The 24278-nt window shown below is 36.2% G+C and overlaps 1 protein-coding gene across 8 annotated transcripts in view; it reads left to right on the forward strand.

Annotated features, from left to right (window-relative positions):
- RGS12 (regulator of G protein signaling 12) overlaps nucleotides 1–24278 on the forward strand; it is an 89196-nt gene that overhangs the window by 43982 nt on the left and 20936 nt on the right. For all 8 annotated transcript variants that reach the window (XM_057426835.1, XM_057426834.1, XM_057426836.1 and 5 more), the window contains 9 exons: nucleotides 2196–2217; nucleotides 10061–10230; nucleotides 12611–12703; nucleotides 13897–14040; nucleotides 18042–18221; nucleotides 19439–19592; nucleotides 20569–20645; nucleotides 22552–22752; nucleotides 23690–23763. In XM_057426835.1, coding sequence (XP_057282818.1) covers nucleotides 2196–2217; nucleotides 10061–10230; nucleotides 12611–12703; nucleotides 13897–14040; nucleotides 18042–18221; nucleotides 19439–19592; nucleotides 20569–20645; nucleotides 22552–22752; nucleotides 23690–23763 — 1115 coding nt within the window. The remainder of the gene's footprint in view (nucleotides 1–2195; nucleotides 2218–10060; nucleotides 10231–12610; nucleotides 12704–13896; nucleotides 14041–18041; nucleotides 18222–19438; nucleotides 19593–20568; nucleotides 20646–22551; nucleotides 22753–23689; nucleotides 23764–24278) is intronic.

Consider the following 24278-nt stretch of genomic DNA (forward strand, 5'->3'; position numbering starts at 1 on the left):
ACCTTTGGACAAATCTAGACAAGTTTCAGCTGAAGAGTTTAGAACAGAAACTGCTTTGTCTAATTATGGATTGCATGCAGTTTCTGACAGGTTTATAGTTCTAAGCTTTCTAAGTACTCACAAACATGTTGTGAACATAGTACTGTGAATTCTTACAGAGTAATTGCAAGCTTTAGTTTCTCGCTGTTTTGTTGAATTAAGTAGATTTAAATCAGTTACATAGATGAATTTAAAGAAATGTTCTTAAATTATTCTGTAATCTACAGAAGTGTAGTATTTGAAATATCTAAATAGCACAGAAGTAGGTGGTTGATATTTTGATACTAAGTTCTTTTCTTCGTAAGGGTACAACTTTTAAAAAAGGTTTAAAAGTGATAATTACTTAGACCTTGCAAGGAGAGATTTTAAGATGTTGATACATGTAATGTGATGCATATTAGCTACAGCATTCAACACAAACACACAAACCCAACCCATGGTGTGTAGAGAGCTCACTGTATTAAGTTATGCCGAATGGATTGAGGTAAAACTGTATCTCATTGTCCATAGAACTTAATTAAGAGGTACTATTAGTGTAGTGTTTGAACTTTTCTATGAAATCACATTGTTTTTCCTTTAAAAATGATATTTTATAATTGTTAACTTCCCAGTTTTTGAAAAAAGTAGTGTAACTTTTTACATCATGACAATCCTTTTTACTTCATAACTTTCAACAAGGAGTTGATATTTGAACAGATTCATGCCAACCGCAAAAGTAAATGACCATTCCTAAAATGTACATAGTTTGAAAGTATTTTTACTTTTTTTCTATCTAATGTGCAAACTGATACTATTACTTGACTTTGAGTCATCCTTCTTTTCATTGTTTGAGTAATGACATTGAGATTGTTTATTCATCAGCTGCCCTGTACAGTATGTGAATAAGAAATTAGAAACAATCATATTTATAATACAGATTTCAGTAATGTAAATTAGATTTTCTAAATTACAAACATGAATTAAGTTACAGCTTCTGAATGCATAGTATGCTTACTAGACTTACATGCAAAGTAGTAGGAAAGATGTCCAAAGCCTCACTGAAGAACTGTACCCAAAGCAGAAACACTTTTTTGATACCTGAAACAGTGCTATTAAAAATAGTGAGAGGCCTGTCTACACTTTTGAATATATTAATATGCTTCACAGATTCAGAAGCATTCATTTTAGTGCAGTTAAAGAAGAGCCCTCATTTTTTTAATCTTACCCATGAAAGATGTATTTGTGTTCATTTGAAGTAGCCCAAGACGAATGATGTCAATAGGAACTAATTTAGACTTGCATTAAATAGTAGATCTGCTGCTGTGAACGGTGTGAGGACACAGCAGTTCATAACGTGTGATGTTCTTCAGATAGTGTTAACAACAGTGCAAGATCTTGCAGTGAAATAGAAAATAGTAATTTTTAATAGCCATTAGAAATCAATTAAAAAATGAGCTGTCCTTCCAGTCTTTCACTCAGCTGGGGTTGCATGTTTGGGAAGTGGTCACCTATATGGTGGCGTAGAAATATTAGCTGCCTTGAGGTGATTTGAGATCAAAGATGAGAAGTTTAGGGCAGATAAGCACATAAACTTTGCCATGTCACTAGAAGACTATTTGTCCTTGAAAACTTGATGTACTAGTAGAGGAGGTGAGGAGTTCTTGCCTGGCTTATTGGAAACACTCTTAACGTCTTGGCTCTGTGGAAGTCAGAAATGATCAGCAGGGCAAGTTTTCAGAGTCACCTGACTGACAAAGTATTGAATTTTAATTTTGATTCCCATCTGCAGCAAAATAAAGTTAATGAGGTGTTTTCAAGTCTTTGCAGTTCAGTTTTAAGATACCTGCTTTCTCACATACACCAACTGATTGACACTATTCATCTAAGAAGGACTGCTGAAAGCAGTGTGTCTATTCACAGCAGGAAGTACTTTGTGCAATAAATACTAGTGAGATCAAATTCCAGGACAGTGGTTAAAAGGCCTGGGATGAATTTCATGGTTGGGAGGAAACATCTATGAGAAAGTAACAGTTGGTTTCTTTAGATTTTCCTCTCTTGTGTTATCTGTTGTTAGTAAGATGATAAAAGTAGCTAACATTTCAAATACTATGTGAAGCTCGGAGATTTCTAATACCATGAAACTTAAGTAACACTTATTTTTCTCTTTCTTATTGCAGTCAGCAACTGTTTCTGATGGAGGTAAGCTGAAGCTTATTTTTACTTTTATAATGAAAAAAAAATCAATTTTCCACATTGAACAATACAATATACGGTAAATAAGGTGACATATTACAGGATGGTTGTCCAAAGTGGTGCAGAACTCTGTGCCTTCTTTGGGAATTGTGCTAATGAAAATACTGCAGGATTGTGTTCACATCCTTTCACTGATTTATTTGCATAATTTTTTGGTGACACATCTCTATATGCATGTTTTTATTGTAACTAGGCTTCTTCATTCATACTAATAAAGAGGCAGAGCTGGTAGACTTCTGTATAATAGGATGGTAGATAAAATCTTGGACTCTATTTTATTGTCCTTTACATATACTGTTTCCTTTTGAAGAGATAATGCTCTAGCTCCTAAGTTATAAGCTGTATTGGTGCACGTGATGAGGTTGAAATTTCTTTACGGAGTGATGCATTTTGAGAAGGGGGTAAGTAATTTGATACTTGGAAAATCCCAGTATGGAGGTTTTGCAGTTCTGGAGTACTTCCTAAATAAACTCCTCTTTATGTCACATAACCTTGTTTGTTTTGATTTTCACATGGCTTTAATGTTTTAAAGGACATCCACTCTTTGTTAAACATTAGAAGATGATTTCTCTGAACCTTTAAAGTTAATTGAAACAGTTAAGTATGCTTCCTTAATGGAATAAAGGAATCTGTTTAGGGTATACAGGAGATGGCTTTTCTCACTTTTCTTGCTTGGCAGGAGTTGGTTTACTAGATCCTGCAAAGAAACTCACATGCATATTTTTATGTTTGCTGTTCTTTCACAACAGTACAAAACAGTTTTGTGGTATAAAAAGGGGACAATCTGTGTTGCCCCAGTGCAATGAAATTGATGAAATATTTTGAAAGGTAAAGATAATTTTTTTTCTATGTAAACGCAAAATTAGAAATACTATTCACAAAACTCCATTATGCCCTAATTTCTGATTCCTTGCAAAACTTAAACTACAAAACCTGTAGTTTTTACTGACTTATTTTCAGTTCTTCCGATATGAGTTTTGTATGTCATTCCAATTCAATTTCCATGTTTTCACAATAAATTTTATACAGTTTTCTGAAGTAATGAATCTGAAGGCCATGTAGGTTGCAGATGTGAAAGAACAGGCAGTAAGTTATATGCATTTTTCTGCTGAGTTGTATGACCTATTTTGTTCAGCTAGTGTTGAAGATTTTACGTGGACTCTCTCTTCATTGTTGAATGCTATAAAAGAGGAGGGATGTAATTTGTATAAAAACTGGTAGTTGAACTATACTGAGTAATATTAAATCAATGCTTAAGTACTTAGAAAGTGGATTCACAAAATAAGAACCGGAGAGACTGCAACCTGGAAAAGTGAAATGAAATAAAATCCTTACTAGTTTCATTTAAAGCTGCATTGAGTGAAAAGCTCTGATTAATTTCTGAATTACATTTTCAGGCTTTCACATTTATTGAATATGTCACAGCACTGAATTTTTTTCAATCTTCTCTAATCTCACTAATTCATTAGTAGATCCACAGATTTACACTTGTTAGGGCATGTCTAGATTAGAGAAATTTTCACTAGTGCAACTATTAGTATAGTAGCCCATAATTCCCTTCCTAGACTAAATTCTAATGTTAGTATTTGTACATATAAAATCATAGAATGGTTTGGGTTAGAAAGGACCTTAAGGTCCTCTTGTTCTAACCTCCTGCCATTGACAGGGACACCTTCCAACTGACAAGGTTGCTCAAGGTCCTGTCCAACCTGGCCTTGAGCACTGCCAGGGATGGGGCAGCCACAACTTCCTGAGCTACCTGTTCCAGTGCCTCACCACTGTCACAGTAAAGAATTTCTTCCTTACCTCTAACTTAAACTTCCCCTGTTTAAACCCATCACCCATTGTCCTATCACTACAGTCCCTGATGAGTCTCTCCAGCATACTTGTAGGCCCCCTTCAGATACTGGAAGGCTGATACTGTTGTTAAGCTTTAGTCTGGGAAGGGAAATTTAAGTGTAAAAAGTAATTATTGTGTGTTTATATGCATCCCTTCAGTATAATAGGAGGCACAACAGCTCCCTGTACATTTTATTTTGAAGGTCAATAAAGCTTCATGTCATATGGCTTTGATTTCATTACAGCCAGGCACTGGGAACCATCTACCTCTTGATGCATTTACTTTACATGGTAATTAAGCTTGCACAAGCCTGCGATGACAAAACTGTGTGCTTGGGCTTTGCAAGATAGGTAACATGTAAACGATACAGGTTCTTGAATTAGTGTTGTTTCCAGAGATGCTGACCAGTAGCAACTCTTAACTGTAATTGATTTGCTTAATAAATTGCGGAAAGTCAGAATGCAAGCTGTGATACTGTTTAGGGGCAGGATAACTGCTATGCATCAACTAATCTGCAGCACCTGTGCTCTAGAATCACAGAAACCATTTTATGTTACTACAACAACCTCTAATTAGTTGATTTCTCCTACTTCCCATTTTGGAAGCTGTCCGTTCCTGCTGCCTGTAGTAATAGTGAGTGTGTACACAGCATACAGGCTACGGCTGTGTGGCTGATGTTTTGAGCACTGTGCCATCTAAACCATCACAGGGATGGTCAGTAGTCCCCAGTTAATGTCTGACTTTGGCTATTGATACCTAGATGGCACTTTTACATTGATCTTAAGGGAAAACCTGAAGGTCAAAGGACATATGATAGAACTACATGATCATTCATTTCCCCGATAGACATGTGGTGAGGTATTTGAGCTACTGAGAATTCCTAAGTCAGCTCTTACCTGCTATTCCCTACAGAGATCAGTTCCACAAAGCTGATCTATTATTTCCAAATGCTTAAGCATAACAGACACGTTACAAAACCTGTCTTTTTCTGAAGATACTACTTTGCTGTAGTTTCTGCTGCTTTTGGTTTTTAATATTCATCACCTGGAAGGAATTTTCAGAAGAAAAAGCATTCTTAAAGATTTTTTTTTTTTTGGTAGGAATCTGATGTTTACAATAATAAATAATGTAAAACTCTATTCTGACAAGTAACTCAAGAAGGTAGAGCAAAATATCCACAATGAAGCTGAAAATAAAACAAAACACTATTTATACTTTTTTACACTACAAATACAGAAGGATTGTCTCCTCCAACAGGTATATGACTTATTTGTCAATTACGTTGTCAGCGCATGCTTCTGTAGCTGTGTTCCACCGTAACATAAATAATTCAAGTTCCTTTAGCAGCAGTGGCAAAAGGTCTTTTCTTTAAATTATTTATGTAGCATTTTATAATGCTTTGTGTTAAGTATACTATTGCTTTCTTCTGCTTGAAGCCATGAGGGTAAAGAATCAATTTGTTTAGAACGGTGTTAGAGGCTACCAGGAATTGCTGAGGGGGGATGCATTAGCTTCCCTTATCCCAAAGTTGCAGAGGAGCGATGTGCCATACAATAAGGATAATCTGCACCCAATGGGTTCCGGGATGTTACAGCTGAACTTGGTATGGATTCAGAAGGATGGCTTTCAGTGAATGCCTTGAAGTATTTGATTAAGTGGCACCACAGTGGTTCTTATCAGCTTTATCCAGGTAACGTATTGAGTGATTAACTGGATTATTTTAATTATATGAATGTACACATTCTGATGATTACAAGTGATACGTGTAGCTTCTCACAATAATAAAAGGTCTTAGAGGGTTGAAAAATATATATGGATATTATAAACAAATCCATACAAAAATATCCTTAATCCTAATATCCTTAATCTAATATTTGGATTTACTTTTTTATTTAAATAAAAACCTTCAGAGCCATCTTATCCTGAATACTTTCAAGAATTTAGTTCATTAAAGGCCTACATTTTCTTACCTCCTGCTATTTTTGTGAAATAAAGGTAATAATTTATGCACTGAATATGTAAATACAAAATGTGTCAAGTATGGGGTCTTGAGGACTTTTAGAAAGCATTCTGCATCAATCCTGTATTTGAAGAAGGCAATAAATTAAATCAAATGAGTTAGCACAGAAAGTAATACTTCCTTGCTAGGTATGGTGGTTCTCAAACAGAACAGAAATAAATTTAGGTCCCTGGGATTTGGGATGCTTGAGTAAGGAGCCTCCTTTAACACGTGCTGTAAGATCAGTTGGTGTTTATACACAGCAAGGAGAAAGGAAGGCAGGCATTAGGAAACTTCACAGCACTGCTAAGTTGTCCATGAACCTAAGCTGGGATTTTTATAGTACATTTCTCTGGCATCCTGTGGTTCCTGATAGCTGATTTTCTCTTTTTAAATGCTTTACAAGAAGCAGGAGGTCACTTTGCACAGCAGCCTTGTGGTTAAAACGTTTGCGTGTGGGAATCAGAGCTCTTAGTTTCCTCTAATGGTTATCACAGTGCTCATTAGACAAAATATGTGACTCGGTTGGAAAGTTTCTCCTTTCCTGCTTTCCAAGGTTGTCTGTGTATACCTAGGAACGCAGGAGTTGTGAGAGTCAGGAAACCTGATACTGAAGTCTTACGCTGGAAACATTCCTCTGCAAGAGGAGTGGAGCAGGAGTTACAGCTTATACAGTCTTCATTTAAGCATAAATTAGATAAATTGTATATTAGTGTTGGTGAGTTTTTCTTCCTATCTGACCTTTCTTTTTCTCAGATTCTAACTGGTGTATCTGCACTAGGTTTTAATTGCAATAGTTATCTTATGTGATAAGAAATTAGAATAACTAAGCCTTTTCTGGGAAACAACCTTTTTCTGCATTGTTTTCAGGTTGACAGGTACTCCAGCAGAAATCTGTATGAATTTTAAAAGCAAACTGATCACATTTTTGCTTAAAGGGGAAACAAAGTAGTGTCAGGGTTAAGTATGAACTCGAACAGTTCTTTCTGAAAAAAATCTGAATTAGCTGAATAAAATTCACTCGAGCAGACACAGTGTACCGTGAATGAGTAATCCTTTAATGCTGCTGTAACACACTGGGAGGACCTGTGCTGGTAGCTCTCAAAGTTATTGAAAATGCAGCCTGATTTTGGTTCATTTGTTTTCATGGGATCTCCAGAGTGGGCAGCGTAACAGGGGAGTAAGAACCCAAGGTAGTTAAGAGGAAGTGTAACTCTGACAAGGTAGAGAGCAAGCAGCTGCTAGCCGTTAAAGGTAGTTAGCAGTCACCCACTGGTGTCAACACTCAGACTGTAATTGCAGCTTGGCCTTCCTGTGTGCCACAGGGAAATTGAACAGCCACCACTTAGAGGGAGGAAGGCGAAGTTGACCTGTTAATAACTGCTGGGCATACAACTGTATGAAATCCCTTCCGAGTCCTAGGGTGCTGTCACTTGTGGATTTACCATTGACCACTTTGTGTGGCTACTCCCTAATTTCCCTCTTTCAGCCAAGTAGGTTTAAATGGTTTGGGTTGTGGGATGAGTTTACCTCTCATTTTGCCCGAGAGGAACTAGGAAATGTTCATCATTCATCATTGGAGAGCACTGGGGATTGAACCCTCTAGGAGTGAGGCAGTATCTGAAACTGTTTCAGATCTATCAAGAAGTTGGTGTCTATTTATATTCTGGAGTGTAAAATAAAATGTATCCCCCTGCAGAGTTAAAGCAAAATACTTCAGATAATAAATTTAGATATCATTCTCTTCAGATTCACATTAGCTTCTTTCACAATAGTTTCGCTGTGGTGACAGGTATTCTCTAATGAAGCTAAGAGTTGATTTTGTTATAGTCTTTCATATGTGTTAAAGGAAAAAGTATTTGCTATAAGAAAATTTGGCATTATTTGCTGAGTGCTTTTAATTAGTTTGAATTTATATGATGATTAGGCAAAGAAAAATATTTATAAATCTTATGTGTTATTATGGTCCTTAAATGTTATCCTTATTGAAAATACAAAGTTGCGTTTTCATTCTTGCCTAATCTAATTCTGTATCTTTGTCTTAAACAACAGCTTTGCTCATAGAAATTCTCAGTAGTTGACTCTTACTCTTAGTAGATATTTCCGAGCTATGGTGTAAATTTAAAAATGAAATTTCAGAACTTTTTTTTTTTTTAAATCTTACCTTTACAACTATTTTATAACTTTTTCCCTAATCTTATATCTTTGAATGGTCCTTTCATCAAAGTTTACACTTCTAGGGAGGCATACAAAACATTCTATGCAGTAATGCTTTGTAACATAGAAGTTGGAAACGCGAAGTGCTTTGAATATATGTATGTAACTATATATATAAAAGAAAATGAGATCTCAGGAGGTCTTATAAAGTAATAATTTTAGTGAAATTACTCCTTGCTTTAGTTAGTCCAGGTAATTAACCCCAATTAATTAATACCAATAAAAATGTCCCTGTGAATAATAGGCCATTTTTTACTGGTTGTGAATTCAGCTTTCTCAATCAGTTTACATTTATAGCGAGCTATACATTTGCTTTTCCATTTGGCATAGAATAATTGAAGATACCACCTAATTTACTTGAGAGTATTATTTTCTCACATCAATTACTACTAATTTTTCAAATAATTTAATGTCTGCATTTTTTTATCCCATCATCACAGAATCGCATCCAGTTTGGCATCTCTCTAGTGCAACCTCTCCTGCTCAAAGCAGGGTCCATTATGAGATCAAAACATAGAATCATAGAATAGTCTGGGTTGGAAAGGACCTTAAGATCATCCAGTTCCACCCCAACTGCCATGGGCAGGGACACCTCACACTAAACCATGGAACCCAAGGCTCTGTCCAACCTGGCCTTGAGCACTGCCAGGGATGGAGCGTTCACAGCTTCCCTATGCAACCCATTCCAGTGTCCCACCACCCTTACAGTAGATAGCTCAGGGCTTTATTTAATTGTGTCTTCACAATTAATTAAACCTCAGTTTACCTCTGTGTGTGAGTACAACTATAGCAGTTTTAAACTTGTGTTTACCAAGAGATGGGAGAATGGTGGTTTGTAAAAGGTCATGCAACAAACAAGTAGCAAATTTGTGAATAGGAGCATGTTATCTACAGATCCTTCTACTTAGAGCAGCTGTTTCTTTTGCACTTTCATGAGCAGGTGGTCACTTTGAGAATACCTTTGTGCATATTCTGTCTACTGGTATGTGATAAAGATGATCTGGGATTAACACTTGAAATTATTTGTTAGGCTGCTGCACAAGGTTGTCTTTTCCTGAATTCTCTGTGGGTTCTTGTTAATTTGTTTTCAGAATAAAAAAAGCACTTTTGTTTTTGTCAAGATCTAAAGACTCTGGTTGTTTCTCAGCTTCCGACCCCTAGATCATTGCACTATGTTAGCTTGAGTCTGGAAGGGAGTCACAGATTCCTGTTCTTATCAGAAACCATTATAAATTGATACCTCTACTTCCTGTGGATGAGGAAGGCAGCTATTACTACCTCATTTTCCTTTGTGTCCTTTTCTGTAGTTGACTTTTTTCCTAAATTTTCAGTATTTAACAGAAGTTTTTCATTTCCATGAAGAAGTTCGGAGTTCCTGTTTAAGGGAAGGTCTACCTTCCTTGGAGCAGTCCACAGGGTGAGGAATGTAAGCACAGATTTGTTTTGCAAAGCAAGAAAAAAAAGGTTTCCTTTCGTGCCTGCCCCTTTTGCTTCTGGCAGGGGATTGCTTTGAAGACACTTGTTTGATTTTCTTTGCAGTGGAACAGAAGAAAATTGAGAGATGTTTGGCTTTGTTTTTTCTATGCTGATGCGACTAATAAAAGAGGGGAGGGATATTTTGAAGTCTGCACTACTGTGAGCTTGAGCAGGAGGTGTAATAAATCCAGTAAACAATGCTGAAGAGTAAAAGTGAGTAATCCTTTATTGACAGATTTGTTCATTCTTTCTAACAGAGCTGAATAGTACTGATCTAAAAGACTGCATCAGTGAAAACAGCCTCAGTAGCAATGCTAGTCTTCCCAGTGTACAGAGCTGTCGACGACTTCAAGAAAGAAGAGTTGCAAGCTGGGCTGTTTCATTTGAGCGTCTTCTTCAGGATCCTATTGGTGTTAAGTATTTCTCAGTAAGTTTTGAGAGACCATAAGATGCCTTTCAAAATACCTGATACTGCTGCAGTAATCTTCCTGTATTTTTTCTTCTTTCCGGGCACCATCCTTACATAGGACAAGAGATAGGAGTTCATTCTTACATAATTGTTATCTGAGCATATTTCGACGTTTGAACTCATTCACAGTTAAATAAGAGTTCATAGCAATACACATGTTGCCATACATTTCTGAATGGTGAAAGTCATATGAAAATGGAAACTATATTTTGCTTTGTACCTAAGCTTTTAGAAAGCTTCTCTGTTTTGTAAGGCAGTTACATTTTGTTGTATTTGTATGTATAGCCTTTGTACAAAAAAAGAAAAGGCAGCAGTTTCAGTAGTTTCCCAAGAATTGGTAATATATTTACATTTACCTACTGAAATCTCAGAAGCCAGATAGAAGATTTTTTTCAGTGATACAGTTGCTTGTGTTACTTCAAAATGCTTTTAGAAATATTTTCTGGAAACAGTCATGGTAGCTAAAAGCATTGTTAAAGCTGCAGCTTGCAGGATAGTGCTGAGTGTTTGCAAAGTATAAATCAGGCTTCTTCACAGCACGTTTATGAAGTTGTAAATACCATGATCTGTTTTATATTGGGTGGCATGGTTTAGTGGGAGGTGTCCCTGCCCATGCAGGGGGGTTGGAACTAGTTGATCTTAAGGTCCTTTCCAACCCTAACTATTCTATGATTCTATGATATGTAAGGCAATTAAGGTGTATATATTTTTGCATTGTTGTACCAAATTGTTGTATATTTTTGCATTGTAGGTCCTAAATGTATTGCACAAGGACAGCTTGTGCTGCCAAAATGGTTTTCACAGACAATGTAAAGAAACCTGTGGTGTAGATGTAGATTATTGGAACCTGCAGTAGTGCAGAAGGACTCCTTTACTTGATATAAAAGTATTACAATATCAAAATGATTAATAAGCAGACTTCCATCATTACTGTCATGGGGACCCAAAGGACACATTAACAGTGAACATCTGTTTGAGAAAACAGAGATGATGAAAGCAAATAATATGTCGTGGATATTATATTTCCTGTCTCTTCATTTTTCTTAGCAGAGTAGCCCAAGAATTATTAGTATTTTTGCTTAGATACTGAGACTTCTCATCAGACTGAAAGAAAAATTCCAATTCTGATCTGATCTGAGTCCACCTGATAAATGATGTGGTTTGTGGCAGCACTACTGAAAATTTAGTTGTCTTTTCTAATTACTTTTAAGCCATCAGTAAACTTACTTATGTGCACTTTAGAAATAGCTGCAGTAATTTTTCAGTCCTATGGAAGTTCAAAACTTGTATTAAAAAATGAGAAAGTAGCTAATGTCGTTTGATTAAATAAAGTTACATTTCATTTCAGCAGAAGGCAGCCTCAGATATTCAGGAAGTTTAACTTTTTTACCCTAATTTATTCTAACTAGAAATTATAAACATCGCAAAACTGCATGTGCTAAATACCCAATTTAAAGAACAGTTAGGGAATGTTGAAATTTGTTGTGTGCACCACCATTTTCTTAAGGCTGGGGGGAAATCCAGAGCCATTGCTTAGATTCGCTTGCAACCTGACTATTGTAACACTGCGCAGTTACAGATTTCTGCCAATATTCGAGAACATTGAAGCATCAGCATTTAATTCACAATTGCATAGCAAGCATCTTGGTGCATTTGGGATTCAGCATAGGCCTTTCCTGAGGACAGCTTTGTCAAAGAGCAGGAAATACTCTCTAAGAAGAAGAGATTTTGCATGTTTTGCAAATACTCGCATTTTGCATAATAGTTTGGTGATTAGAGCAGTCATCCGGGAAGTGAGAGACCTGATTGCAAGTTCCCTCCTCAAGTGGTTCACAACAACGTCTCCAGCTTCCCAGCCATGTGTGACAACTGCTAGGCTACTACATAATGTTCCAACAGGGGCACCACTCAGTCTTCTTGATGAAGCAGAATTGTACAGCCAGCTGTGCTCAAATCATGTGGCCTTAAAGAAAGCAAGCAGGAGATTGTAGTTTCATAGTGAAGGCGCTGAGTGAGGAGGTAGGCAGTTGAGTTCCAGTTCCTGCTCACAAATTTAATTCTCTTTTAATCTGTAATTTTATGCAAAATGAAGAAATGTCCCCTGACTACTCTGGATTGTCTTTAATACATTTGGTGTCTCAGGTTAGGTACATGAAGAGCTTTCAGTATAAATTGAGAGCTTGCTAGTAGATTTAAAACCCTGTGTTGAAGAAAACTGGAGTGTGATACTGACTGAAATGTCACTTTTATGCAAACTTACCAAGCATTATAAATAAGTTACTTGAAATGGCAAGGAACTTTCCTCTGAGACATCTATTTGTTCACTTTTTTCCTCTAGGAATTTCTACGGAAAGAATTTAGCGAAGAAAATATTTTATTTTGGCAGGCCTGTGAATATTTTAACCATGTACCTGCACATGATAAAAAAGAGGTAAGTCAGTGTTGTATCTCAGTACGTGGTATTGCTTCTTCAAAAACTGTTACTTCTTCAAGGTTATTGAAATTATTGGAGCTCTGCTTGGTCTTTGTACTGTGCCTTCACTAAAATAAGGTTGGAGCCTCAGTTTCCTTTTCTCAGTCCCCTGGGAGTACTGTCCCAAGCTGAAGATGTTTGATATGTTTAGACTGCAGTGCAGTGTGGAGTTAGCTCTGTAAAAATGAGCTAAGATTTACTGGGTATTGAAAAATGGCTAGCTGCAGTTGCCCAGCACAAGGGACTGCAAGGCAAGTTAATTTAACGTCTCAAAGAGGTAGAAATTAGCCTCTTGTGCTTTTTCAGCTAGACTGTCTTTAGTAGCCAAGATACTGTGTTTATAACTAACTTAGCTATACCTGCTGTCGTAAGTGTAATCATATTTGTTCACAAGTTATGAGAATCTTCATCTTATCCTTTTAAGATAGTCCTACATTGGTCAGGCAGTTTTAGTGCAGTTTATATCGTGTGCAGGTTGGCAACGATTCTATCTACACCACACCCAAATCTAGTCAGGTTTACACTGTGGAAACACTTGAATTTTTCATGTCCCTCTTTGCTCTCCTGTGTCCCACTGAGGCTTTTCCCCTACTTTCTTCTGTCTTCGAACTGTATTTTCTGAACACCACCCTTAAGCACTCTGAGCTAGGTTTGGTGGGGTTTTTTTCTCACTATATCCAGAATGTGGGTGTTTCAAAGTAAACAAGGTAAAGATAGAACATGAATGTTTTTTGCCATAAACATTCTTCTGTATACTTACCTCTTTCTAACTTCAAGAATTTGAAGCTGAGAGGATTTATTTAAATAATAACTGTTATGTAAAAGGTCTAAAATCTAAAAAAATCTGTTCTCCCTGCTCAGACAGCATTTGATGTGCTTCACTTTTATTATTTTCATAGTTTGAAAATTCGAATTTTTATTTAGATGGCAATTTTTACTGCTTAAGAAATATTTAATGAATATTTGTAATTTTAAAGGGAAAACCCTATTTGTATGCCTAAACTAACAAAAGCTGTTAAGAAAAAAATGCTTGTGTATGAAGGAAACTGGAATGGCTGTGTATATTTGGGGTGGAATATATCAGTGTAAGAAATGGCTGTCTAAAAATATGGTTTTAAAGCAAACATACATTTAACATTTCTTTTCTGTAGCTTTCTTACAGAGCTCGGGAGATCTTCAGTAAGTTCTTGTGTAGCAAAGCTACAACCCCCGTTAATATCGATAGCCAGGCACAGTTGGCAGATGATATTCTCACTTCTCCACATCCTGATATGTTCAAGGAACAGCAACTTCAGGTAACCATACATAATGTGACTGCTGTACAGTTATGTCAATTATCTTTTCTTTTGAAGTACTTTAAAATCAATAAAAGTAGTTTCAGATGCTGTGTTTTTTACTGTGTATAAAAAGGCATTGTAGTGAAGACGATATAGGTCCTGTTAGGAGAATAGAAAAAGGCTATATAATGGAAAGCTGCTTGACTTGTTTTTGTATATGTGTAGAAAATTGCTGTTAACAGAAAAATAACAGAAAAATGCTGTTATTGAAATGAAGGTTTAGTGCAAGTAAATAATTCCATGTGTTGCAACACCATTGCATATGGTGTTTGCATATGGTTACTTATTCTTTTCTGTAGTGGACAGTTGTTTACACAAATAGTGTCTAATTTTGGTCAAAGTGGTTTGTAAAATATGTCTGTTGTGTTAAGGGAGTCCTTCCCTTAAGCTTTAATAGAACTGTTAGACAAAGAGCTTGTTAAAACTGCTGGTGTCTAAAGACCTCTGAAGTGGATGTATATTAATGTTCAGAAGAGAACAGTTATGTAACAACAGGATAAATTGTACATATTCTGTAGAATTTAAGTTTCTGCTTTATTCTCCTAAGTAATCTCTTTGGTAACTCTCCCACCCTAACATTTTATTAGCAGAAATAATTTTGAGATCATGTTATTTAGACATCTAGAATATAGATTTAACTACATAAATCTATAATTTTATAATTATAGATTATATAAATCTATAAATTATAATTCAGTTATGCAGATAAATCTGCATAAATGAAGCAGGTCACAATCTTAGTCTTTGTGCAGCATCAGATCACATGCTTTTGAGGCAATCTGAGCAGGTGGGTATAGTACCTCTCTACATGTGTGAAGTGGAGATAGAAAGGTAGGTCTAATTGCTGGTTTAGTAGCTTCTAGCACTACAGCTACCCCCAGTTCCCCTACCAAAGCCTGAGGCTTCTGTGTGAATTACCAGCCGCAATCTTTACAGACTTTTTTTTGTGCACTCTTCATCTTGGTTTTATGGAGCCCGTACCTGAATTGTTTGGTGGAGAAGAAAGTGTTCTTATGAGCATGGTGGCTGGGCTGAGGCACATTTTCTTCCTTCTTTGAAAACACCTTGTCCTTAGGTTGGAGGGCTCATGCGGTGGGTGAAAATGCTGATGTGGAGTGCTGCTGTGGGTCTAATCCCAGCCACGTGGCTTGTGTGGACCTGACCTGCTTATCTCAAATTGTCAATGCCTCTCTAGTTCTCCCATCAGAGCCCTCAGTCAAACCTGTTCCTCACAGCGTAAAATTAGGTGAAGCAGAATGAGAGTTATTTCTGTCAAAGTGGACTTGGAGCTATGTGTGCCAGCTGATTTACTAGTGGTGTGTGGCCTGGCTGAGGTCAGTGCTGAGTCATCAGCAATCTTGATGGCCCTTAGTATCTTGGTTTCACTAAGGGAAAGAAGTCATGGTGGTGACACCATCTTCATAATGCAAAAGCTCTGCATTTGTGATCTTTGACAAGAGCTTTTAGATTTCAGTAGTGAGCATAGAGTGGTCTGTGGTGGTTGTCGGGTGTTCATGATGCTTGAGAATAGGGAGTGTTGCTGTAAGGCTGTTGTGGATTTACAGAAGTGTGTGTGGGAAAGTGCTTTGGAAAGCGTTGCTGAGGCTGTTATCTTTCAAGCTCTGCCTGTTGGAAATGTTGCTAGAAGCTGCTTTCTGTCCATAGCCCGACAAATTTGCTCTTGATCCTATCAGCAGTGTTGTAATATGACCGTGTGGATGCAGCCAAAACACCTGGTTAGGATTTCACAGTTTCTGAGGACAAGAACAAGCATTTTGAGTGTTGCTGGATGCAAGACAGTGTAGGTCACTGGAAGATACTAAAATAAAAATAAGAATAAAAATCATTTACTTCATGTAGAGTTGCATAGGTGTATATGTATGCTTTTCTACCCTTGCTTATGTATAAAGTTCAAATAATGATTTTTTAAGATATATTTCTTTTTCTCATTTCTAAGAACAAGAAATAGCATCTGCTAGATTTTTTTTTTTTTTCCAAATAATCCTAATAGTAGTGCTAAATAAAGGAAATTGGGGATGTAGTGTGGGCTAGCAACATAGTAGGGCGGATGATGATCAGCTCAAGGTAATATAGTTAACCTGTCATCAATCCATCCAGGAAAGTTCAAAGGTTGGAATGTTTTTACTGTATTACGTATGCTTACTCTGCAGACTTCATCTCTGCAGTAACTCTCTCTTGGTTCTCTGCAATTGTTTTCCTTTATTCTTCTGACCTAACATGGAATAATAATTTTATCATCTTCTGGTGGTAGATTCTGTGACAGGAAGCAACTCTGAAAAGACTTGGTTTTCATCCTGAAATTGTATTTAATTTAAGATATTTGTTCCACAGCTGTACTGTGGAATCATGTCATATTTTGGTGTCACAAATTTCATTTAGCTTAAAATACAATTATTTGTCAAGGAGCGTTAACCTCTGTAAGTTTAATTTTCTTAAAACCTCAAAAAAGGTGAAGTCTTTTGTATTCTTCATTTACCCTGCGTTTTGCATCTGTTTTAGTGTTTGCATTTTTCGTACCATTTTTCCCCAATAACCTTGCATCTGCAGCACATCTGTGGGTCCTTGAGATTGAAGCATTTGGATGCCTTGTAGTTGCCCCTCTGTATTTAATGTTGTTTTGGCAATGCACCACAGTATTAGTCTTTCAACTCAGCAGAACACAAGAAATTTTTCAAATCTATATGTGTTGTGTACTGAATAATTTGTTGAGCTGTGGCCCAAAGACTGCTTGTGTTCTGTCATTGCCTTTTTCAGCTCTGCCTATGTACCTGTAGTCAGAGAAAGATTTTAGTTTTCATAGCATGAGAGAGCAATTCCCCTTTGTGAGCAGTTTTTTAAGTGAGACATCTTTGACACTGGATTATCAATTTGACACTTCACTGAGGACACATCAGACTTTGTGCTGACCTGTTCCAGCAGGTTATGCTGGTAAAACTAACTCTACAGAAGTATTTTTTTCCATAGCTTACCATGCAGAAAACAGTGCATTAAAAAGCCCAACAAACATGACAGGAAATGGGAATATATAGGGGGAAGGCAAGACTGTGGAAGTCAGCATTCAGTTTGAATTAGGTTTCTGTGATGCTGCAGGATCAAATTATCTCTGTTCCATCTTGCTATTTGCCAGAAAAGTTTTGGGCTGTGCTTGTTGAGAACAGTGTCTTTGCACAATCTGAATAATGATTTCCATCAGCAACTGGGCTACTGTGACTTCCCTGTAGACTCTTGGGAATGCCATAAACCGTTGTGTTGCCTATACCTTTATTTGATTTTAGGGAATTTGTCATGTCTAAAGAAGGTAGCATTCATACTGTTTTTTCAGATCAAGTGAATCATTGGAGAGCATATAAAGGTAGAACTATGGATTCACTTAAAATAACAGGTTTGCAAAACTGGAACAAGAAATTTAAACACTCTTTAGCATTTAAGAGAGAACTTTTCTTCCTTTACTTTCATGAAGTTAGCTTTGGTTGAATTAGCCTCAGACATTTGCTCCAGGACTGGTGTAGTGCTGCTTCCTTCCTATGTAGTTAAAGACAAATGTTGGTTTTGCCCAGAGCAGCTATGTTATGTAAAATGTTCTTTTGCAGGGTCTTGATTTTACAGCATCTTGATTATTGAATCTTCCAAAGATGTTGATCTTGTTTTCCTTATGATTGGGCACATGAACTTTACATTAATACAGCTCTCAGCTTCTCATGCACTTTGCGCAAAACATAACATTTTTCTGAACCTGTGCTAAGGGAATAGATCAAATTATGTTTCACTTTAAACTGGTGCGGTGTATTTAACCAGGTCTAAACAAAGTCACGCCTACTGCTGTTTACAGCAGAATTGTTATGTCCTAATTTTGTGGGAGTTTGCTGTTGCGAAATAGCTTCATTTTCTTGATGTTAGGTTAGCTTATGTAACCATTATCCACTGCATTTTCATTTCAGATATTTAACCTGATGAAGTTTGATAGCTATACTCGCTTTCTCAAATCCCCACTTTACCAAGAATGCATCTTAGCTGAAGTCGAAGGTCGCCCTCTTCCAGATCCGCAGCATGTTCCCAGCAGCCCCACCTCTAAACACAGCATCAGTTCAGAGAAGTCCAGTGTCACAACGCCAAAAAAGGTTACTTTTTTGTTGTTCTTATCTGAAAACTGTTAAGTAATGTTTTTAAAGTTCTTTGGAAGATCAAAGATAAAGTATAAAAACCATTAAGAATGTTAGTTTAGCGGTGCTGGCAAATAGAATTACAAAACCTTTATGTACTTAGGAAAATATTGAGGTCTTTTAATCCACACTTTTGAATTGCATTTCTAGCTATGGACTTCCTGAATATAATTTTAGATCTTTGTTATTATTTAAATAAAATAAAAAATGAGGATTATTTTAATACATTAGTTTAGAAGATAATTTTGATTGAAAGTGAGCTTAAGATGTAATATTTTAACCTTTGCTGAGAGCAGATATTTTATCAGAAGGTATTGGGGAAAGGCTTAACCTAATCTAACTCACCTTTGGAAAGGATAGTTTTTTAATTTCTTAGCCTTCACTGCACTAAGATAATTCTGTGTAAACCAGATACAGTTGCTTAAAATTAGACAAGTAGTATTACTGATCTCCTGAAGTTATTTAGAGTTTATTTTTTCTTCATGTAGATAATACCACCATAGTATTACATAACTGCATGGGTAAATTATAACTTTGCATTTTTCATGTCAATCACTACACATTAGCCCATCTGCTATCACACATTTTTATGACTAGGAACCTTTTTAAAAGTAGTATTTTAAGGAATACTTGTATAATCTAACAGGAATAGCTTGTTAAAAGCAAGTTTACTCTAATATCAAACATTCCTGACATTTGTAGTCTTCAGCACTAATAAATACTGTGACTATACATGTAAATATTAAACCAAACTTTTTCATTGCCTTTAAATGCAGTTCATGTTCAAGCCCAGCCTAAGAAAACTATGTGAAATACTGAAATGAAATTCTTTGTTTTAAAAGCAAGGCAAATGGTCTTTCCACATTAACTTAGGCATTCTGGTGAGCTGTGGAGAGTTCTTTCATATGGCTTGTTTCCAGCTACTGTTTTCTGCTCCCTACCAAGTAGCACATTTCCATCTATGTATTTCCTTTTATTTCCACTGAGGGTTTTTTTGAGCTTTGTTTTTTTGCTGCTGAGGGGGTTGCTGGCACATACGCTTGTGAGTGGGGTAAAGACGACAGCTAACCTGACCATCACACTCTTCTTTTGGGAAGAAGCGTGGGAAGGTTTATTTTAGATAATATACTTACAACTGTGATCCAACCAATGATTTAATTTTGTTTTGGTGGTAGTTAAGTGGTAAATCGAAGTCAGGAAGATCTTTAAATGAAGAGTCAGGAGAGGAGGACACTGAGAAGAAAAAAAGGGGAACATTTTTCTCATGGTCAAGAAGTAAGAGTTTGGGGAAATCACAGAAGAGAAGAGAAAATGGTGATTATCCAAATGGTGAGTAATCATGTTCCACTTTGTTTCAAAGGTGTTTCAGCAGTAGATGTGACTAATCTCATCATGGTTAGTTTCAGTCTAAGTGCATCCTTGGGTGTGACACAGGGAAAAGAAACTGTCAAGTCAGAAGGCCATAGTGTGGCTAGTATCACTGGAAGTTTTGTGGAAGCAGTTGTACAAATAAATAGATAAAAGTATGAAAATATTTAAATTCATTTTTATTGACTTTCAAGAGTTGTTTTTTTTTCCATTGCTTTTCAGTAGACTCTGCTTTTCTTTGTGCTGGAAAATGCTTTTTCAAACAGAGAGCTACTGTTTTCATAGTAAGATAATTTCAGCTCTTTACAGAGGTGTTGAGGAGTTCTATATGTAAATAGTGCCATAGTTACAGCTATTTGAAAATTCCTCCACCTTCATTACCCTCTGTTTCTTTCTTTTATTAGTACCACACTGGTATGTTCACTTTGAACACATTCACTACCTGTTTTCCACCTTTCCTGATTAAAATGATCAAAGAGTCAGAGTTGGGAAAACCCTTGTAATCTGCTGTATTGTTACTTATCTATTTGTGAGAGTTTAAGGAAGAGTTCCTCTATGAAAGCACCTGTACATGGCCTCTAAAGGAAGAACTGAAAGTTTTGCATAAACTCTTTCCATTGAGTTAAAAATAATAGAGAAATTCCACTGAAGCACTAGATTTGGACCATATTGTTACTGTGTTTCTTCTCTATTTTCTAGTGCAGGCCAGACCCACAAGATGACATTGATAGTATGGATAGTTTAAGTTTTCTCATTATACTCACATGTGAAAAGACATCAGAGGCATTTGTTTTATTGCACAGTATGAAGATTGGGTAATATTTCCTTTGATACAAAGCTTTTTTTTCTGAGCAGAGGAGCATATTTGAAATAGCTTTCTGTATTACAATAAATAATAAAACCAAGCCTTTTTACTGATTGCTGATTCTTTCCACAGATTCCCTTCAGTCCAATGGATTGTCATACAGACGGGAATCACAAGGCTCCATGTCATCAACTGCTAGTCTTGACTTGGTAATGGCTGGCTCTTAATAAAAAGGGGGGAAGTGGTGAAAACAGCGAATTACTTATTCTTTAAGTAGTGTGAAGTAATTTCTTTGAAGTAATACTTTGAGAAAGGATTTTTAAGTGATACAGGGGGAGGGAATGGTTTAACATTAAGCAATTTTAGAATACTAGAAATGTAACAGAGGTTGTGTTTATATACTGCTTCTTACTGTGTGCTTATAGAAAAGGTATCCATTTCATCTTGTTTGTCTTAACTTTGGGCACCAGTAGAATTCCAGAATAAAACTTTACTTTTCAAAGCGAGCTACTGTAGCTCTTTATAAAGAGTTTCGTCCACCTACTAGAGCTTTGAGATTCTATTCTGAAGGACATCATAGAATCATAGAATAGTTAGGGTTGGATAAGCTTTCCCTCTACTTTGCCTGTAAACGAGTCGTATTAGGCTCATTTCTGTGGTACTTGCATATGTTGTGCTTCTTTGCTTTCTGTTTCTTTTAAAGTTATGAATTTTAATTCTTGTTGTTATGACTTAACTCTACTCCTAAAATATGAGAAAAGAGAAGTAGGGGATTTCATTGCAAACACTGATTTTGTCATAGTAGGTAGGAAAATAACGGATGAAGACACTAACCATTTCTAACCAGTATAACATGATTTCTAACTATCAAGTTCTAACTTTACAGTGTAAAATTAATGAAATGCAAAATTAAAACAATATTAAAAGTAGAACATAAGTGCAATATTTTGAATTTCTCTGTGTTGATATAGAGAAAGGCTATAAAATTGAAATTTTTAAAAGTATTTTCTTAGTCTTGATATCCCTCTAGTAAACTAGATTTCATCAACTATGTAATTCTGCCTATGTTACAAATATTGATGAGGGAAGCAAGCATGGCAAAGTGATGTTTATTTCGTTTGCAGAAAAGTCTTATCCTAAAAACCAGAAAATGGTTCCTAAAGCAACAATCATAGAATCATAGAATGGTTTGTGTTAGAAGTGACCTTAAAGATCAGCCAGTTCCAATCCCCCTGCCATGGGCAGGGATACCTCTCACTAGACCAGGTTGCTCCAAGGCCCGTTCAGCCAGGCCTTGAAGACGGACAGGGATGGGGCAGCCACAGCTTCTCTGGGCAACCTGTTCCAGTTCCTCACCACCCTTATAGTAAAGATTTTCTTCCTTATATCTAACCTGTAGTGTCCTTTTAAGTTATAAAAATGGAACAGAAATTCACTTCAAAGATACTTTTGATATTTTGTAGTAGTATTATTATTCTACTGTTACTCTAGAGTAAAGGTTAATGCTGTGATCTTTAGCCTTTACCCATGACCCCATACTCGTTCCCTTTAATAACAAAGGTGCACGGTCATTAAGTAAATTGTTTAATATTTTAATTTCTCTGTAGTGTATTTGTATGTGTAGCACTCGGGTTGTGTTAAAAGAAGAGGAAATTTGTTTGGGGAGCCTGATGTTTAAAGGTGTTCCTCATCTCCTTAAATGTTGATTCACAATGTGCCAATAGTAATTTTTACGCCAGAAGGTCATTATTAACTATAGACGCTTCAGATTAGATTGGAATCTAAATAAGATCTTATTTACTTGCACTTTTGGATTAAGAGTTCTGTACTATAGTTTGAGAGTCTTGTAACCTGTTTTACACACTCTTTGTCTAGAACTTCATCTCTTCTTAAAATAAATTTAGACTTGTGTAGTGCTGTTACCTTTACCTAAATACTTTTTCCTCCAGAATTTAAATTTATCTGATAATTAAGATATTTAGAAGGATTTCTAAACTATATACATAGTAGAAAGTATGCTTCTTGGCTTGGTTGCTTTGTACAGACTCTTAAGGTTTATGCATATACCTAAATTTCCCATTGGGCACTGACATTTTTTTCCTTTTTCCTGTCAAGTCTGAACCCTCAAGAGTACCTGCATTTGTACCAGATAAAGAGAAATCTCCCAAATACTGCTGTGTAAACCTTCCGGATGGTTCATCTAGCAAAATGGCTGTTAAATCCGGATTCTCTATCAAAGAGATGCTCTCTGGGGTCTGCGAGAAACATGGCATTAACATAGCTGCAGTGGACCTCTTTTTAGTTGGAGGTGATAAGGTATCACATATTCCTGAGTTTGTTCTCTCAATTGTAATACATGTCTCATGGTTCTACCTGTTACATTGGCAATCCTAGTTAATTGAAGAAGAACTTTAGTAAAACTAGGACTGGTGGGTCATTGTGATTGGTTGTGGTATCTACACTGCAGAAAGCAGAAGGCAGCTGATGACAAAGATTTCCTTATAATAAGAAGTTAATTTAGGTATCTAGCCCATGTGGCTTGTCCAGGGGAATGGTTAGCTTGTACTTAATTGAAGGTATCCACAAAGAAAACAAATGTGTCATAGTAGATGAAACTTTATTAAAGTAAAGAAGCATAAGGAAATTCAATAGTTCAAAGCTGAATGAGAGGAATTCATGCTAGAAGTAAGGTATGTTTTTTAATATTGAAGAAATTTTCCAAGACAGCAGTCTGTGTTGGGGAAAGTGGTGTGTGATAGCTCTTATTCCAGCAGAAGTATCTCCAATTAAAAGAAGCTGTGGATGTGAAACATTTATGAATTTAAATTTGTACTTACGGTCAATCTAGGTTATTGCAATCACATAAATCAATGAATGTGCATAGTTATGTGCCTGTTCTTTTAAATCTCTTAAAGATTGTTAACTTGCCACATTTTCTAATGCATCATTCTATGCAGTAGTTTATTTAAGTTGAAGGACCTGGGCTTGGTTTAAAACATTGAGTTCCTGAATACCTGCTGACTCCAGTGGAAATTGAAGTTTGGTCATTGTCTCACAACTATATGATATAAAGTAAAATACACTTTAATCAGGTTGCATATTGTAAATGAATATCCTCTAGAATGCATACAGCCTATGTTAATAATTTTCAGAGTTATTTGAAATAAATTTTTAACCACTTAGCTGTTCTTTTTTAACATATTTTAACATTAATTTGCTCTGTCTCCTTTTGTTCCTGACATGTGCTCTGTAGCCACTTGTATTGCACCAAGACAGTAGCATCCTGGAGTCTCGGGACCTACGTTTAGAAAAACGCACTTTATTTCGGTAAAAGTCAAAATTACTGTCTTCCTCTGTCATTTTCCACTCCATTTTACTCTTTTTAAGCACACTGAAGTATATTGTCAGTTACCTGTGCAACAAAACAGTAGTTAATGCAGAGAAGAAGTTGTCTGAATCCAGTAAAAAAATCCAATTAGCCATGTAATGCAGCATCTTAGATTGTAATCCACCATTAAGGGAGCTAAGGTTCTTATTCATTGTATAGGGACATTAGAAGAAATAGGTCTTAATATCAAGCAAAAAGTCCCAGTGAATAAGGAAGGTGACCAATGTTTGTTACTGAAAACGATTGACTTCCACTGTTAACTCACAGTTTGAGTTTCTGTTAAAATCCATTTGTGTGCAATAACACACATATAAGAGATGCATTTAGCATGGGGATTCTCTGAGTTACACAAGTGCCTAAGTATCTTGCCTACATTTAGGCACTGATATCCCTTAGATTTGTTTAGTTTTAGAGCCAGCTACTAAATGCTTCCTCTACAGGTAATGGTGAGATT

Source organism: Pezoporus wallicus, unplaced genomic scaffold (genome assembly GCF_028554395.1).
Source record: "Pezoporus wallicus isolate ANWC-B61680 ecotype Strahan unplaced genomic scaffold, APGP_CSIRO_Pwel_v1 scaffold_13239, whole genome shotgun sequence".
NCBI classification, from domain to species: domain Eukaryota; kingdom Metazoa; phylum Chordata; class Aves; order Psittaciformes; family Psittacidae; genus Pezoporus; species Pezoporus wallicus.